Source organism: Sciurus vulgaris (genome assembly GCF_902686455.1).
Source record: "Sciurus vulgaris genome assembly, chromosome: 12".
Classification (NCBI taxonomy): domain Eukaryota; kingdom Metazoa; phylum Chordata; class Mammalia; order Rodentia; family Sciuridae; genus Sciurus; species Sciurus vulgaris.
The window spans coordinates 61109111-61128493 of NC_136473.1; the positions used below are offsets into that span (position 1 = coordinate 61109111).

Below are 19383 nucleotides of genomic sequence, written 5' to 3' on the forward strand. Positions count from 1 at the left end.
TTTGTGTGTGTGTGTAAAACAAATTTTACACATTGAAAGTTTTTGCAGCACATCTTGTGATACTACAAGTGGTACCACAGTGTGATACCACACCTAACCTTATGTGATGGGTTGTAGTCAAAACACAGGTGCTCTAGAAATATTGTATGAATACCTTCAGGATGTATGTATAAGGTGTATATGAAGCATGTGAATTTTGTGTTTAGACTTGGGTACTAATTCTAAGATTTCCCATATGTATGTGTAAATATTTCAAAATCCAAAAAAACCCCAAACAGAAACCAAAAAATTTCCCTAAATCTGAAATTCTCCTATTCCCAAGCATTTTCAATGAGGGGAACTCATCCTGTATTTCTTTAATTGAATTGGAATTCCCTGAAATTCAAAATATGCAAAGATAAATACTACTGGATGTGGACTGTGATGTTTTGGTATTGTTATTGAGATAACTATTGACATTATAATAGTTTATATTAGATATCATTAATATATACTGCTGTTATCTGTTAGTGAAATCACTAATACTGTACATTATTTGTAGCAAATTACTCAGAAACCTAACTTCATGTTACTTGCCTACATAAAATCCTCTAATGAAATGTTTTTTTCAAACTTAAGTATGCTTGCTTACATTTCTAATTCAGGGGGGTGGGGTGGGGCCTGGATTTTGTACTTCTGACAGGTTCCCAGGTGATGCTGATGCTGTTGGTCTGGGGACCATGCTTTGAGTATCAGTACTTTAGTTGCCTTTCCTTGGTAATAAAGCCCACCCTCATTTTGAACTACAAGGCTCTATAGCAGCTAGGACTTGGTTCCCCCTCTGCCTTCATTGGTATGTGTGTCTGTTCCTGATATGTTGCTCCTTCTGGTCATGCAGCAGTCTAAGCTCATTCCCACCTCAGGGCCTTTTCATAGAATGTCTTTGAGATGATTCAAGTGCTGACTTCTCCTTAATCATAATTAGCCATCCTTGTCTCCTCACTCCCCAATTCTCTATCAGACTCTTCTCCTTGCCCAAAAGAATGCAAGCTTTTCCATCACTATTCTTATTACATAAACTGTGCTTGCATAATGGGCACTCAGTGAACATTAATGGTTGAGTAAATCAAAGACGTTAAAGTCAGCAAAGAGTTGGTATTGAGAGGAAGACACGGAATCAGGAGCAGCATTAGTAGTGACTGACTTTGATGAGATATTATGCCTGTAAGTCTCAATATAGAAGTGTAGGTTGCCTTTGTTATGGTTCTATTATGAGCTAAGACCAGAGGTTACTTGCTGATAGACCGCTTTTTTAATGTGCAATGAATTTTCCCCACAATTAAAGTAATCATATTTGCTGTACCCCTTTTCCCCAGAATATTAATTTTGTTAAGAGGATGATTGACTCTAGATGTTATTGAATGAATGACCAGAATATTCCATGTGTGATTAACTTTTTAGATAGAATATTGTTGAAATTGATACTGAAACATCATTTGTCTTTGATATCCAAATTCTAATTTGCAGTAAGTGACCAAAGACATAGTTAATGATGTTAAAAAAATTCCGTTGGATATGATTTTTAGGATTTTTGCATTAACTCGGATTTGGCTGATAAAGGCTGATGGGCTAATGTTAAAATATGCCATAATAAAAAGTGATACATGTGGTGTAAAAGTAAGTTTAATATCATTAGGCCTTAATAGAACATTGGTAGACATAACTCATGGTAATTGATGAAGATTTTTAAGAAGTTTAATGACCCTAAGAGTTAACTCTAGGTGGGAGAAACAGCTTAGAAATCATATAAGGCCTTTATAAGCAGTCATTTTCTGATAACTAATAAAGTTAGAACCTGTCATCTGGGAGACGGGATTATCTCTGAGGTAAAGTACTCAAAGATACAGTGTCCTTGGAGCTCCTGAGAGGCGGGCTTCACAGGGACCCTGTGATTGCTCTGACAGAAAGCAGTTGGGGAGATGTGGGACACTCCAGTCTGAGTGAGCAGCACACTTCCTGCAGAAGAATGGCTTCTTAGCCCACAACTAGGGCCAAGAATGACTGAATTAGGGAACCAAACTGACCGTCTAATCTCCATGTGCATTGTCTGCCCGAAGAGTGGCCATCAGAGCATACTGCCAGGTCTGTGTGGAGCAGTAGGCAGAATATCCCAGAAGATTAGAATGATTTGTATCTTGTTTAAACCCTTCCAGAGTTATAAGGCATGGTTGGGCTAAATGTGTGAGTTTGAGATTCACAGAGGCTTTGGTTGATGTTGTTTTGGTTGATCAGATTAAAGGAAGCCTGGTGGCAGCCTTCTCTTTGCAGAAAGGTATTCTGGGGCCTTCCTACGTGAGGGTTTACAGTAAAATATAAAAATGAAGAAATTGTTCACATTTATTTCTTCACAGAGGAATTATCAAACCTAGAAACCCTTCAGACTTTTTTCTAACCTCACTGCTAGGATAATTGGCTGGCCATTCTATGGGGAGTTTCTTGTGAGTTGTGGTACTTGAGAATTTGTTGCTCTTTTTACAGATAATTCATTTTTCTTTAAGGGATACTTTTTCCTTATGCCCTTTTTTCTCTTAGGCAAACCTAGGGGATTTGAGTTTTTGTAAATCAGAACTCTGAAGGTGTTACTGCAGAGCTTAATGTCCTGTCTCTTACAACGAACATCTTATACTCCTGGTTCCTTTCTTCTTTCTGTGGAACGTCACATGATTTTTAAAAAAATCAAGTGAATAAACTTAAGCCTCTGACAAAGCAGATTTCTTGTGAATGCCCTAGCCTTATTTTTGTATTTCCTCTTGGAAAGGCCATTCAAATTTTAATCTAAAATAACTCCTCTTTGAAAAAGAATCATTCTTATGTCAGTGACATAACAGTTACAGTGAATACATACTCTATAACAATAGAGTGCTTAAAAATAAATCTATAGCACATTTTTTTAAAAGTGAAAATTATCTGTGCCCTTGGTTTTCTGGAAGGGCAAGTCTACATTTGGATATGACTGGCATGAATTACTGTGCGGTATGTGTGGGGTTGCCTTTTCTTTACCTTAGTTTTCTTTCAAAATTGATCACTGTAAGAGGTAGAAATAAGTAGTAATCATTATATTAAGTATACTTTTAGATTGTAAATTATTGTAAATGTATTTCAGCGTTGAAATTTGAAAAAAAATTAAAAATGACTTCACAGTATTTGCTCTCCTATACCATTGATTTAATTTTTGTTTTTTCCATTCACATCATATTAACTCTTTTCTATGTTGCTGGATGTTTACTTTTCCATTTTATTGTTTGTAGATCTAACACTGTAGTGAAAATTTAAGACTTTTAGAATTTTTCTTCATTTCAGTATTTCTTTGGGATAAATTCCCTAAGTATACATAATTTGTAGCTTTTGATACGTGATTCATTTCATTTTCTAAATGGAATTTTTAATAGTTTATAGTATGATCCTTGTATCTTTGAGTGAATCACTTTCCTAAAACTTAACCTATGTTGGATCTAATCTTTTAGTTGAAGACAATTTAATAGCTGTGAGTGGTACCTTGTTTTAATTTACATCTTCCCCCCATGTTTTACCATTTGTATTGTCTTGTGTGATCTCTTATCTCTTCTACTTTGAAATATGCCTTAGAGTTTATTTTTTATTTATCAGTCTCTTTTCCTTGTGGCTCATACTGCAAAAAATTACCTTCTTGCTGAGCGTGGTGGTGACCTGTCATCTCAGTGACTTGGGAGGCTGAGACAGGTGCATGGCAGGTTTTAAGTCCAGTCTCAGCAATTTAGAGAGGCCCTAAGCAACTTAGCTGAGAACCTGTCTTAAAATAAAAAGGACTGGGAATGTTGTGGCTCGGTTGTTAAGTGCTCCCGGGTTCAATCCCAAAAATGGAAAAAGAAAGTTCCTAATTTACAATTTGGAAAGAAGTTAACATTTTAATGTATGTATGATTTATATGGTTACCGAGAAGAGCTGATCTGACATTCACTGCTGCTGTTAAGGGAAGAAAAACTAGATCTTTGTTGCTATCTACGCTAGACATTAGAAGCATTTTCAGGTGTCCCAGCAACTTATTGTCTTTGAAGTACGGGTGCATTTTACGGGTGCATTCATAAAGACTGATGGTTTGTTTTGACCTGATGGTTGCTGCACTCTAAAAGAAAATAATTTACCTTATGGGTTCCCAGAAGCACTTTTGTGGTTTGAGACAGAATAAATTTCTTGTCACAGCGTTTCAGAGGATTTAGCTCTAGGGAACCCCATTTTGCTTGTTTCCATGTGGAAAAGCTGCCACTGATGTCATCTTTATTTCCTTGAGAATGTGTCATTTTAAAAAATACAAAGTATCAAGACAATATGGCATTTTGGAAGTAAGGTTATTAGAGATTTTTAAAAAAATATTATTTTATGCTCTCCATTCGTTTATTCCTCTTCACTGAAACCTCAGGCCAGAACGTTTTCATCACCTCCTAAGAAACCTACACACCTTTTAGTAATCACTTGTTTTCTTTCACTGCCTTTCAGGTTCTGGCAATCATTAATCTGTGTGTGTGTATATGTGTCTGTCTGTCTCTCCTTGGATTTGCATATTCTGAACCTTGCATATAAATGAAATCACAAACTGTAGTCTTTGCGTGGCTTCTCTCACACAGTACAGTGTTTTCAAGGTTCATGTTGAAGCATGTATCAGTACTTCATTCCTTTTAATGACTTTCATTACTAACTAGTGCACTTTAAAGATAACATTTCTTGATTGCTTGTTTTTATTGGTCCTGAGTAAAGTTGAGGTAGCAAGGTGACCAAGGAAAAGCACTATCAAATATTTGCCTGACAACAGAGATCCAGGTGAGTAGTAATGTGTGTGAATAAAAATGACACCTTATGTTTATTTTAGTGTTTTCATCACTGATTGATTAAAAAATAAATTTTATCATACAAATAGTAGTATGTAGTCATTCTAAAAAATTTAAGCATAAAAACCTTCAAAATTCACTTCACAATCTGACTGCTAAAGCATAACTACTAAACATGATACAGTGTCAGGCTTTTTTCTATGATGTTACATATATGAGTTCTAGATACTTTGTTGAATATGTAAATGTGTATCTCTTTATGTGTTCTTTTTCATTTGCATAGCAGAATATGATGAGTACCATTTTGTAACAACACTGATACATTTTTTTAAAGTTTGGGTGTTTTTTCCTTGTAAAGTGTTTTGGTGTCAGATAATGGATATTTCGTAATTTATTATTACTAGAGATCGTGGATTTTAGGCCAAGATTGTTGTTTTCTGAAGGACTTAGTTGATAAAGTAACCTAAAATTTCTTTCAAGTAAATTAAATTTTTAACGTTCTGAAGAAACTACTTTACCCAAAATAAGGAGCTGCTTCCCCTTGTTTTTGTTTTGTTATTCAGGGAATTAAATTGCAGTTTTGAAGAATTTCTTTACCATTTGGAGAACTGATTTGTAAACAAACATAAAAGAAGCAATGTAAAGAACATGTACTTGCATTTTCTCTTTAATCAACCCTCTCTTTTTTGTTTTTCTTTTTTGTTTTCTTCCAAGTAATGGAAGGAGAAGGGAATTGATATTTATTGGGGGAAAAAATCCATGTTTCACTTTCTCTATAAAATTATAACTGGTTATAAGTTACCACATGAAAACCCACTATTGTAGCTAGATTATGAATTAAAAGATCTGATGTTTTATTTAACTTTTATTTCTTGAGGACATACTTATGTCTATAAACTTAGAATATATGAAAATGAGTTTTAAAATTTTGTTTAAAAAGGTGTGATGCTTTCATTTTGTTCTTATTATATATTTCTAGTGGGGAGAAATAGCAATTATAGACACTGTAGCCCACTCTAGCAGTTTGGAACAGTAAGTGGCCCTTTTCTACCCTACCTACTCCTGTGGTATGGACAGGTAGAACTTGGCCTCTCAGTTTTTTGTGAAATGTCATATATTTACATCTTACAGCCACCTTTTCTAACCATATTGTTGCCATTGTATTTTAGTGTCCAATCAAGAAATCACAATTGATAAATTATCTTTGTAATTTTTAAAAAATTAAAATAATCACTGCAGCAAAGAAAAAAGTGAGGTGGGTTGGCCATGCAGCTATGAAGTGTTTGTGGGTTCTCCAGATTGGTACTAACACTGCATAGTTAATAAAAAGCCATTTAAAGCACAGGAGGTAGGTAACGTGATTCAGTATCATCAATACTTGTTTCTCTCTATTGGTCATTTGCATGCATAAAACATTCTGTAGAAACGCCTGTCTTGAGATAAAAACAAAACACTCCTTTTGCTCTGTATCTCCTTCCATGTATGCCTCTACTTTCTCTGCCTTGTGTTAAAACAGAACTCCTTGGAAGTGTTGTCTGTACTGTGTCTCCTCTCCCCTCAAGTTCTCCAACTTGTTCCTACTTTACCTTTATCCCCATTATTCAGTACTTGTCAAGGCAGTTGACATCCTTTAACTTGCCAGATCTAATCATCAATATTTGACCTCATTTTGTAGATCCCTAAATTTCACTGGACTCAGTTGATTGTATTTCCTTTTCTGAAATACTTACTTTATTGGTTTTGGTACACCATTCTCTGGGCTTCTCTCTCTCTTTTAATTGATGGATCCTTGTCTCTGTGGGACTTCTGGGGGTGTTGACTAATTCAAGGCACAGAACCCAGCTTTCTTTTCTGTCCCTAGCTGTCCCCAACTGCTTTCATCTGACCTGAGTCTTTAAATGCCTCTACATCATGTCTGAGGGACATCTCAAATTTGAGATGGAGGCCCCTGTCTTGTAGGTCCTTCTCCAGTGTATTCTTCCTTCCTCATCAGTAAATTGGACCATTTTTTAATCATTAGACAATAAATCCAAATTCTCTTAATTTCCTCTTTTACATCCTGTCCCTCAAGTGAGTCTTGTCGCTACCTCCTATGTAGCTCAAATCCACCCTTTTTTCATATTTTTGTTCTTCCCAGGATTCCATTGTACCTCATGTTGTATGCTGTATTTGCTTCTTAATTGGTCTTCTCTGCCTGTCCTTCTGTAGTCTTACTATAGTAGCCAGAGCAATTTTTTTTAAATAATGTAAATCACTTGACTATATTGTTAAATGTTCCAATTGACCTGTTATGAAATTCACCATTTTGAAGTATACAACTAAGTGACTTTTCACATATTCACAGAGTTGTGTGACTGTCACTATTTTCAATATTTTAATCACTGTAAAAACTAGCCCTGTGCCTATGAGCAATTATTCTTGTTTTCCCTTCCTGAAGCCCCTGTTAACCACAAATTGACTTTCTGTCTCTGATAATTTACCTTCAGTGGTCTCATATATTAAATTTCAAATTCCTTGCTGTGGTTCTCAGTGTGTAGTTTGTGGACCAGCAGTGCCAGCTGCACCTGAAAGCTTGTTAGAAATGGAGAATTCTGGGGGGCTGGGAATATAGCTCAGTTGGTAAAGTATGTTCCTTGCATGCACAAGGCCCTGGGTTCAATCCCCAGCACCCCCCGCATCCAAAAAAAGAAATGGAGAATTCTTAGTTCCTGTTCCAGACCTGCTCAGTCAGACCCTCTCAGGGTGGGGCCCTCTGTTCTTGCCAAAGTTGGAGAACCTTTGACCTATAAAGACTTGCATGGTCTGGTGTCCGTTTGCCTCATTGAATTAATCTCCTGTAATTCTTTCCTCTTGCTTCCTCTGCAGTGACCTTCCTCTTCCACAAACGTGACAAACTTGTTCCCTTCTCAGGGCCTTTTCATATTTGTTTCCTCTGCTTGGTGAATTCTTCTCCCATGCCTTAGCAGGGCTTGTGCTGTCATTTCATTTAGATGGTTGCACATTGCTCAAGAGCCCTCTCTGCATAGTACAGAGAGGAGGGCTTTTGTGCAGACTTTTTTTTTTTTTTTTTTTTTTTGCCATTCCAGATTCACTTTCCACCTTCCTCTACCCTCCTTGCCTTGTGCCTCAGGAGGATGACTTCTATAAACTGCATCTGTGCTCCCTTGCCATCTGGCTTCTCCTCGAGTTTGCTCAGTGGGGAGTAGGAGGGGGATATGAGAGAGAAGCAGCCAGGTTGGGCTGTTTATTCCCCTGGCTCTTTCCTGTGTGTTCACTGTGTCCCTCTCCACACAGCTCTCTTTTTGGATTTTCCATTGTGTTAGCTATTTAGCAAAAATTATTTCTACATTAGAACTCAGACTGAATAGTAGATAATTTATAAATATTCAGTGAATGAAAAGAACATTGAAATAAAAGTAAAATAACTAGTAGGGCATAAGATGAAGAAATGAGAGGACATGCTCTGATTTCACAGTATATATAGCTTTGCTGTAGACCATTTAGCAATACCTAAAGAAAACTTAAGATGAAAATCAATAAGAGAGAAGATGATGTGTTGTGGGCAAAAACGTTACCCTAAAAGACAGAAGTAGTGGCAGTGACACACTTAGCACTGTGTGGTCCAAATTTGGGAACGTCTTTGCCTATATGCTGTCAGGAAAGAGGATGGCAAGGTAAAATAGTGGTTGAGAGCTCAGGCCATGGAGGAACTCAGACTGGGGTTTGGATCTGGGCTTTGCCATTTAATGGCTGTGTGACCTGGGTAAGCCAGATTGTCTTCATCTGTAAAATGCAGTACTGTCTATAGGATTTAAAATGTTGTGTGCTTGTTGTATGCCAGGTGCAGTTCTAGGTGCTGAAGATCCAATACTTAACAAAAAAGCTCTTGACTTTCGTATGGAGCTTATAGTCTAGTTAGGGGAGTCACATTAGAAAAATGAGTTAAATAAATAAAATAAGTGGTATTTTTGTGACTGTGTGAAGTAGAGAAATCAGAGTGAATTAGGTTGTATGTATGGGTGTGTGGGGTGGGGAGTTGGTGCTGGAATTTTAGGTGAGGTGACCAGGGAAGACTTAACCAAGAGGGTGACACCTGTGTAAAGACATGAGCAAATGAGGAAGTGAGCTATGCTGGCACACAGGGAAGAGCATTCCAAACAGGAACAGCAAATGCAGAACTCCGAGGTAGGAACATGCCTGGCATATTTGTGGAACAGCAAGGGCCGCACTGGTAGAGGAGAGTGTAGGGGGTAGAAGGAGATGAGAGTGGGAGAGGTAATGGGGAGGGGGGGCAGCTGTAGATGTGGACAGATCACATGGGACCTTGTAGGCTGTTGTCACAGTCTTGCTTTTTACCCTGGTACCTGGTCAACACTAAACGGTAGCTATTAGGGAACTTGAAGACTCATTTTAAGATGAGCAGGCTGTTTCAGAGTGATGGCCTTATTTAGATGAACTTACTTCCCTGAGGCAGTCTAATTATGAACAAATCTGAGGTTCAAATCAGATCTCCTGTCTAGGAGTCTACAGAAATGTCACATTGTTGGCCAGGGATCGAGGACTTCAGTATAATTACTAAAATCACCATAGAGCTGGTCGTCATACATAACAGAAGAAATGGGGTCAGCTCATGTGATTGCTGTTCATAACAGTGTTAGTCCTATGGGGAAATGTACCCTTAAATAGGAAGGCATCTCTCATCATTCTTTTTTGTAATTATACTTTGAAATAAATGATAGAGTCTGAATTACTACGGTTAATATTTCCTGCTATAAGGGAAAAGACTAAAGACAGAATTGTACCCTGACCTCTTCATTTCAGTTGCCAAAGAGATCACTTCTCTTAGTCATTTCTTCATTTATAAAGAGAAAATAATACCTGCTCTGTTTATCTGAGAGTTGATGTAAGTTTGTGAGACTGTGTGTGAATGCATTCTGAAAGATGAAGTGTACAAAGGGAAGGGGCTATTAGGTTACATAATAGCCTTTTATTTGTTATACAAGGTGTTCAGTGTGTGGACTGAGTGTCCAGTATTTCTGTAATTCAATAAACATTTTCAAGTCTCATATTTACAATGAAAACAGTTTCAAACAATTTCTATTTTTGGAGTGATAAACTTCAAAGAAAGTTTTGGAGTGGCTGGGAGTATGAAGAAGTATTATTATTCAATACTGAAGTGTAAATAATTTGTTTCCATCGTTAGGTATGCCATATATTTTGGCCAGGGCAGCAACAAGGTGGAATTCTGTGAGTTTAGTTTATCTTTAGTTTTTCAAGTGATATTATCAAGGGTTTATGATTTTTGTGTAGCAGTTTTAAGTAGTCTTGCTGGCTAAGTGAAGGACCTCGAACTTTGTTTGTTTATGTAGGACAGTGTATTGGAATGTGAAAAACCTGAGGTAATTGGTTTGAAAGCCTCTCATAATGGGAGTCTCTAGCTTTTCTTTTCTTCCATATTTTGTATTTTTTGTTGTAATGGTATCTACTTAATTTTTCTGGGATACCTTGTATATTACAGATGTTTGTGTGCATGGAAGAGATTTGGTTACAAAAAGTGGAGATTCGAACTACCTTAAGAAAACTTGGTTTTAGTTCCAAAGGAGCTCCAAACCCACTAATGCTACTTTTTCTTTGGGACGTGTCTCCTTTTACTCTCACCAGGTCTTGTGGCCCCAGTCAGATGTCTTGACTAGTTTCTTCCATCATCATCCCTGCTCGTACTCTGCTTCTTCACAAAGAAGTGCCTGACGCAGCTTTCTCAGTTCTGGGGTAATGGGTAGAGAAGTGTAAGGTGGCAGGGCAGGTTGAGTGATTGTTGGCAAACACTGTGACTGCTGTATATTGACCCTGTGTCATTTGACTGTATTGCAGCTCCTACTCATTCTTTTTTTCTTTTTGCTGTCATAAAAGCCCCACTTTCCCCAATGTTTAACATAGTCACATTAATTATTTTAAAAGACCATATCCTGTTCCAAGTTTACGTTCCATAACCTTTAATTCCTTTCTTTGATTAAAATTGGTTTTACAGGATAAATTCTCACAGTGGGATAACTCTTTCAAAAAACTTTTTTTATTCTGATACATATTGATTTGCATGAAGTAGATACTCAGTGGAATTGATTAAACATAGGGTTTATTAATTTACATTGCTATCAAAAGCTTATTTGCTGTTTCGCTTAGGTTCTTCAGCATCGGGAATTAACAAGTTTTTTTCTTTTGATTTGTGATGATTTAATAGGAACGAAAACAGAAATTCTTTTTTTAAAAATTTATTTGATTCATTGTAAACAAATGAGGTAAAACTTATTTCTCTGGTTGTACATGAAGTAGAGCCGTACCATTTGTGTAATCATACATGTACATAGGGTAATGATGTTTGTCTCAAAAAAATTCTTTAGTTTTGTTACTGGGGGTTGAACTCAGAGACACTAAGCCACATTCCCAGCCCTATTTTGTATTTTATTTCGAGACAGGGTCTCACTGAGTTCCTTTGTGCCTTACTGTTGCTGAGGCTGACTTTGAACTTGCAGTCCTCCTGCCTCAGCCTCCCCAGCCACTGGCATTATAGGTGTGCACCACTGTGCTGGGCAGTAGCAATATTTTTAAGATACAGAGTTTTATTTTTGCTTGGAGAAAGATTTTCAACAAGTTTAATCATCTATTGGCCTAAATGTTTATATACAAGGTCAGGTAAGTTTTAGTATAACAGCTCATTGTTTCTACTTATTAACAAAATCTTAATACTTTAGAGTAGGTATTTAATTTGATTAAAATAATTTAAGTTTAAAAATTTTTTGGATAGGTGATGTATGCACATAACAGGAAGATTAGATTTCCCTCTGAGCTATCTTCTATTTTCTCTTTCTCCCTTCAGAAGCAGCACATATTATATTGTTATGTATTCTTCCAAAGAGAGGCACATTAATTAATGTATGTATGGTATTTTCTAATCAACCGTGAAAGGATTGATGAAAATATTCATTTTTAGTATGGGTCTGGAACATACCAAAATCTAAGTATTAGGTAAACAATGTAGTGTAAATAAAACTGTCAGAAAAGATTTGAAGTTTTGTGTGAACTACTTTGACTATATCTGGGGTTCCAGGAGTTCCACAGGCACCACTGTGGAAAGGGTGGGGTTCCAGCCATGCCAGGTCCTTGCCCTACTTTGGCAAGGAGCAGCCCGACTGCTGTGCTGCATATTTGCTCTTCCAACTTGGGATTTGTTCAGAGAAAGGGATCTAAGGTGAATACCACCATGTAGATAGTACTGGTGACTGTTGTGTTTCTATTTTCAGATGTTTCTCACAGTGTACCTTAGTAACAATGAGCAGCACTTCACGGAAGTTCCAGTTACTCCAGAGACAATATGCAGAGATGTGGTGGATCTGTGCAAAGAGCCCGGCGAGAGCGATTGCCATTTGGCTGAAGTGTGGGGCGGCTCCGGTATGAGACCCAACTTTGTGCTTTAGTTCTGCTCTCTACTATTATTTTGGGGTTCTAGGAATGGCACTATGTCTGAGCACTTATGTTTACCCGCACATAAACTATAGAAGATTGTTTCCTTTTGGATGTAATGTTCTTGAGCCAGCTTTGTTGAGACATTAGTCTTTTGCTGTTTTCTTTTTCTGCAATAAAATGAAGATACTGCAGTATAAAATTAACAGGTCATAGGACAGGTGACTAATGTGCCAGTTGAAAGCTTCTGGGATGTTCTGGTCAAATGTATGGAGTTCAGAAGTATTTTTTGTATATTTAGGCTTTACTTATTAGACAGTTGAGGCATCCTGATTGTTTTGCCCTATCTTTCATTTTTTGTGTTTTTAGGGAAACTGAGGAACTGTAGAGCAAGAGGCTGTGATGATCTCATAGGCTGCATTGTAAGCCTTGAAATTAGTCCTTCAGGGGAGTTCTTTGGAGTTCTAAAATGCAGCAACCTGCCTTCTTTTGGTCCTGTAGGAATTTGTAAATATGGGAATAATTTTTCATCATTTTTACCTTGTTCCTACACAGCCCTAGTCAATGCTCATGGTTTTTCTTTTCCTGTGTGGGGTGTCAGGTATCCTCAGAGTGAGGTAAACACTGGGTTAATTGAGTTTCTACAATTCATACCTCTGAATTCATCCTAACCATCTTACTAGGCAGGACCTTTTATTCATCTTTGGTTGACTTTTCCCACATTTGCATGTTCTAGAAGCTCTTCTGCCCTCTCTCTGAATTACTTCTTTTTCCTTTGCATAGGAGCCAGATACACAATTTGCAAAAAGAAGCCCAAGTGATCTTTTTAAAATAACAATTGGGAGTGGGTTATGGCTTAGTGGTAGAGTACTTGCCTAGTCTGCAAGAGGCCTTGGGTTCAAGTCACTGAATTTGAACTTCAGCAGTTACCCATCCCCACCAAAAAAAAAAAAAAAAAAAAAAAAAAAAAAAAAAAAAAAGGCACTTTCCTGCTTAAAACTCTTCAGTCTCTTCTTTTGCACTTAGAATGAAATCCAAATTCTGTCTCAAATTATAAAAACCTATGAATTTGTTGTCTTTTCTGTCATCTGGTGCCATTTCCCTCTTTGTCCCCTCAGCTTTTCAAATATTCTTTGGAGCTAAACTTCCCACCTTAGGCCAGTGGCACTAGGCTCCAGCTACCTGTATTGCCCACTGTCAGTATTGCTCTTACTCTAAATTTTGTCATTGCTGGCTCCTGCTGACTCCTGCTAACTTCCTCAGAGGAGCTTTTTCCTGAACACCCTGTTAAAATAGCATTGAAGTTAGTTTTCTGTTATATCATTCTAATTTAATATGAAGAATTCATGTCAGTGTATTTTTTTTGTGTGTGTGTGTATTGATTCATTGCCTTAATAATTTCTGTAGCCCCAAACACACTAGAATATCAACTTCCTGAGAATAGAGACCTGGCTTATCTTGTTCTTTGCTCTTCCTGTTCCAGGGGAATGCCTGGCCCCTAGTAGAAGCCCATTAAATATATTCTAATTGAGTAAATGAAATTCAGTTCTTGGTTAACCTCCTTGCATTCAGCAAATTGTTTTATGCCTTTTTTTTTTGGGTACTGGGTATTGAACCCAGGGACACTTAACCACTGAGCCACCTAGGCCCTTTTTATATTTTATTTAGAGACAGGGTCTGCTTAGAGTCTCGATGAGTTGCTGAGACTGGCTTTGAACTCATGATCCTCCTGCTTCAGCCTTTTAAGCTGCTGGGATTACAGGTATGCACCACCACACCTGGCTGCTTTATACTTTAGCTAAGATAATTGAATCCATCCTTCTTCTGAAACTCCATTTTTTTTTTTTTTTTTGGTGGGGGTGCTGGGGATCGAACCCAGGGCCTTGTGCTTACAAGGCAAGCACTCTACCAACTGAGCTATATCCCTAGCCCTTCTTTGCATCTTAGAGGAAGAAGTGTTCTCTCTGCCAAAGCGTTGGGGAAACTCTCAATTCCACCTATTTATTCCCTTCTCTCTGGTGCCTTGCTCAGAGTTGAGTAACCCATAGCTGTGTGATGATGATGATGGGTAAAGGCTGTTCTTTTTCATAAATTTTTTAATTAAAATTTTTTTACAAAAATACAAATTTTGGTGGGGTCATTGCTGGGGAAGAAACACAGGGCCTTGTGCATGCTATGCAATGCTCTACCATAGAGCCCGAGCTCCCTAATTTAAAACAATTTAATGATAACACCTGAATGTGTTCTGTTTATAATAGAGTAAAAAAATAGAAAGGATCTCTTCTCCCAAGCCACTCCCTGATCCCTTGATGTAATCACTTAGGATTTAGCAGATAACTTTTCTGACCTTTTTTCTGCATTTATTAAGTAACTGTAGAAATAATTTTGTGTTTTTCTATTTTTTAATGTAAATAAGTGTATGTAGATACATATTAGTATCCTGAAATTTATTATTTTACCTTATAACATAGCTTGGAGGATCTTCATATTAGTAAGTATAAATCTATATCATTTTTAATTTATCACATAATATTCCATAATTTACATAAACTATAGTTGCTCTGTTTCTTTATTCATGAACATTTATGTTAATTTTCTTCTTGTTTTATACATGCAGCAGTGAAAATCATTTTAATAGCCTCTTTTGATCATGTGCCAGCTTTTCTCTAGGATGAATACCAAGAAAGTAGAATGCTTGGGTTAAAGGTTCACATATTTTACAATGTAATGTGTGTGTTGCCATATTTCCCTCCATGAATACTACATTAGTTCATACTCTTTCCACTTATTTCCAAAAGTATTCCTCATCAACATTTGCAGTATTTTTATTTTTCCTAACCAATAGCTGAAAACAGATCTTTGTTTTAAATTTGCATTTTTTTTTTTTTTTTTTTTTTTTTTTTATTACAAGTAAGGTTGCCCATCTTTTCATTTGTTTATTGGCCATTTAGGTTTTTGTTTTATTTTTTCCAGATTGGTTCTTTATATACTTTGCTCATAATTCTTTTGTCTTGCCTTTTCTTCTTGATTTGTTGGCTTTTAGAAAAATTATTCTGGATCTCAGGCTTTTTTGTGTGTGATTTAAAGTAAGCCTCTCTTACTCCAAAGTTGTAAAGGTATTCTATTTTATTCTGTTAAGCGTTAAAGCTCCTGCCCTCCCTTCCTCCTTCCTTTTTTCCTTAGCATTTCTTCGATACTTATTATATGCTCAATTTTGAGAGATAGAGATGAAAGTTTCCTGTCTTGTAATGCAGAAGGAGAAAAAAGTATCAGATGACAGTTGTATTACAATTCAATAACTGCAGTAATGGTTGTGCTCCATCTGTGGAACAGGGTGTCAGGGACATCAATGAATGTTAGGAATGGCATGTCCTATGTTGCACAGGCAGAAATGCCAGTCAGGAGAAAGAGTTAGAGTGGAAGGGAGAACCTTTGAAGTGTCTATTAGTTTGTGCAGGCTAGCACCTGATCTTTTGCTGTCACAGGGCTACCAAGAACTTTGTGCCTACAGCTCATAAAAGGGGCCCTATCCTCCAGGGCAGTCCAACATAGCCTGGAAGTTAATTTAACTTCTTCAAGTTCTCACTTTGCTCCAGGGAAGATTTTACTTAATTTTTTACGAATTGTGTGTGTGTGTGTGTTTTGTGATGGGACAGTGGACTACTCAGAATTTCTTTTAGAGACTGTCTTCTCAGATGTGGTTGTTTTTCTCTTAGAATTTGTAGTTTTTAGAAGGGGATTATCTGCATCAACTCATTATGTCTTATTACTGAATGAAGAACCATAACTGCACGTTGTTTTTTCCAACCAGGCTGATTAAGTGCAGATTTTATTCACAAAATTGGTTGCTAAATGGTTGGCTGCCCCATTCTCTGTCCATGTTATTTATTTAAGGCATGGAGATAGTGTCTTTGATTACTGATAAGTGTGGGGTTTCTTAGGCTATTTCAGCATTCTTATATTTAAAAATTATATCGGCATTGGTTTTTAAGCAGTTGTCTTCTCAAACTCTACCTTTGGTTTTTATATCCAGTTTGCTTTCCTGAGATAAGATTTTTTGAGGAGATCTCAAATTGGTTCTCTGGAAGCTTCCATCTACTGCCTTTCTGTCTCTAGAAAAATTCTGAAAACAGGCCAGCTCACTAGAAATGAGTCCAAATAGATATATTTTCACAGTAATAGATAAACTTTATTTGAAAATGGATGTCTGACTCTTTTTTACATAAAATTATAATTAGAAATAGCCTGTATTAAAGACTATAACTAAAAAATAAGACTAGGTTATTTAGAAAGTGGCTTCAAAATTTTATTTTTGTATATTTAGGAATCAAAACATTAGCATTAGGAGCAACTCTGTTCTAATAGGTTACAGAAATGTTCAAAATTCACAGAGGTTAAATGGCATGCCTACAATGAGTAAGAACCTGCTGGATTAGACTGGAACTCTTGATAACTGACCTGATACCTTCCTCTCTCTAGTGTTTCACCTTGGCTTGACTGATTGTAAGTGGAGAAATCTGTGAAACTTTAATTTCCAAGAGCTTCTGAAAGAAAAAAATGTCTAAAGATGCCAAGTATTTCCTACACCTGTAATGTATAATTTGTATCAATGATAGGTGGTATGTTTTATCTTTATTTTACTTCCAGATAACGTGATTTCTCTTTTTTTTAGAACGTCCAGTTGCTGATAATGAGAGAATGTTTGATGTTCTTCAACGATTTGGAAGTCAGAGAAGTGAAGTTCGTTTCTTCCTTCGTCATGAGCGTCCCCCTGGCAGGGACATTGGTAGGTAGTGTTCTTTGAACCTTAACAGATATTTGAGCACTTGTTTTGTGCATTGGAGTATTGGGGGAGCCAGGTAATTTGAGAGACGAAGGAGATGTTAGAAAGTTGAAATACTGTGGGGATAGACTACTTTTCTAAGACCTGTTACAGGGGAGACACAAGGATATGGTTTTATTTGAAGATGGGAGAAATCTGACTTTAGGTGGATGAGAAGGAGATAGTTGAGCAGGAGAGTAAAGTTCTGAGAGAGATGGAGAAGCTGATAGCAAAACTTCTGAGGAGGTGTTTCTATAGCCTTGCTGGAGAGATTCCTCTTTAGGCAAGAGGAGGGATCCCTCGAACAGCGACAGAAAACCGGGGCACCTGCCGTTAAATTTATGCATTTTGTGAAAGCAAATTGAAGAATATCTCATCTTGAAAATTGGTTTTCTCTGTGATGTGTAGTCATCTGAAAGTGACAATGATGGAAGTAGGGAAGCTGTTGTGGAGAAGAGAAAAGCATGTTTACTTGGGAAGCCAGCCTTGAGGCCTGCTGACATGAGAGACCCTGAGACCATGTGTGACTCTTCTCTAGTGGTACTCTAAAACCCAGGTGGATTCTGAGAGGAAAAGACAGCTTTATTGACCCGAAGTTGGAGTTTTACCAGACAAACTCAGTGGAAATTTGTGGGACAAGGGAGAATGTGGTATTGGCAAGATGACTTCTAAGCTGGATGGGGAAGAAATGAAGATAGGAGGGGGCAGTGGGGAAAGAGTAAATGGGGTTCAGAGATTGCAAGTCTCAATTTGATTAATGAATTGGCATAGTGAGAGGAATGGAGATGGGTAGAAAGTTTGAATTTAAAATTTCAAAGTGTTGGGTTTGTAACCTAGTGGTAGAGCGCTTGCCTAGCATGTGTGAGGTGCTGACTTGGATCCTCAGCACCACATAAAAATAAATAAATACAATAAAGGTATTGTGTCCATCTACAACTAAAAATATTTTTAAAAAAGATTTCAAAGGTAGAGCACTTCTAGGTGAAGTCATCTCAGGTTGGACCCTGAAATGAGCCTGAATTAGAACAGAGAAAATTTGGCTATCAAGCATGAGTGGGTAGTTTTGGGGTAGTAGAATGTTCCAAAATGAAGGCAGAACTTGAAACTGGAAAGAATGGGGAGTCAGGTGGTCACATCTTAGTGCCTGAGGGTTGCATCCAGAGTTCATAGATGATAGTAAGGAGGAAAGAGTGGAAGATAATACTTTGGGTACAGAGATGTGGGCTGGAAACAGCCCTAGACATTGAGGACATGGCCATCTCTGGACCTTGGAGATCTTGTAGGTTGTAGAAGAAGAAGCACTTTCAGATCTGAGATCTATGAGGCAGTACTGTTCTCAGTAGGAATCCATGAGTTAAAGCAGGATTCCTAAGTATTTCCAAAAATGGTGGAATTTTCAAAAATGGAAAATTAGGGACAATTTTCTTGTAAATAAGGATGTAAGTAACATGTTAAGTAGCGGACATTATAAAATCTCTTTTATTACTGACTGTTGTTTTAATATAAGTGTCCATATGGCACCTGACTATTAGAAATGATTAAATTTAGAGGATGGCATAGAATTGACTTAGTCAGTTCTTTTCTACTCTATGGATGAGAAGTGCAGTACTTATAGGTTAAGTGAATTGTCAGAAGCCACACACCTAGAGGTAGAGCCAGGAGTAGAACCTGAGTCACCTTGACCAGGCTGGCTTAGATGCCTTTCAGTACTGTGCCACTATGGTTTCTGTAATTTTAAGTATGCATGTTTTTTTTCTTAAGCCTTCTTTTTTTGTATACTTCTAAAATTGCCATTTGAATCTTATTTGTAATTCTTTATTTACGTTACTACATACATCCTTTTCTAATTAATAAGTCTGATTTTGTCTCTTCATCGTCTAGTTCAAATATCTTGTTGTGTAGTACCGAGTAAATTATTAAATGACCTCCCAATAGTGCAGTATGCAGAGTGCGTGCGTAATGTGAGACATGCAATGTGAAGATAAAAGAAATGTTTTCCCATTATTGCAAAACACCAGTGCCACACAGTGTTTAGATTGGGATAAAGCAGGATTGCTTTTCATCTCCTGTCAAAAGGTGTTAATTTACACTTGTTTAGTCCAGACTTCTAGATTGAGGATTAGAAAACTGTTACCATGTCTTTTTTTCAATTTAACTTGAACCTATGACTTATAGAGTGAAATTATTTTTAAAGTTCTTGCTTTTAACTTTATTACATAACTGATTATGTTAAGGAAAAACTGGTTAGGTGCTCTCTTCTTT

The 19383-nt window shown here is 37.1% G+C and overlaps 1 protein-coding gene across 2 annotated transcripts in view; it reads left to right on the forward strand.

Annotated features, from left to right (window-relative positions):
• Positions 1 to 19383, forward strand: part of TP53BP2 (tumor protein p53 binding protein 2) — a 54680-nt gene that overhangs the window by 8988 nt on the left and 26309 nt on the right. Inside the window, exons 1-3 of one of the 2 annotated variants that reach the window (XM_079106649.1) lie at positions 12151 to 12287; positions 13968 to 14061; positions 16972 to 17085. In XM_079106649.1, the coding sequence (XP_078962775.1) occupies positions 16998 to 17085 (88 nt within the window). In that variant the 5' untranslated portion in view covers positions 12151 to 12287; positions 13968 to 14061; positions 16972 to 16997. Of the gene's footprint in view, positions 1 to 12139; positions 12288 to 13967; positions 14062 to 16971; positions 17086 to 19383 lie in introns of those variants that run through there. The other variant, XM_079106648.1, reaches the window with a different exon arrangement.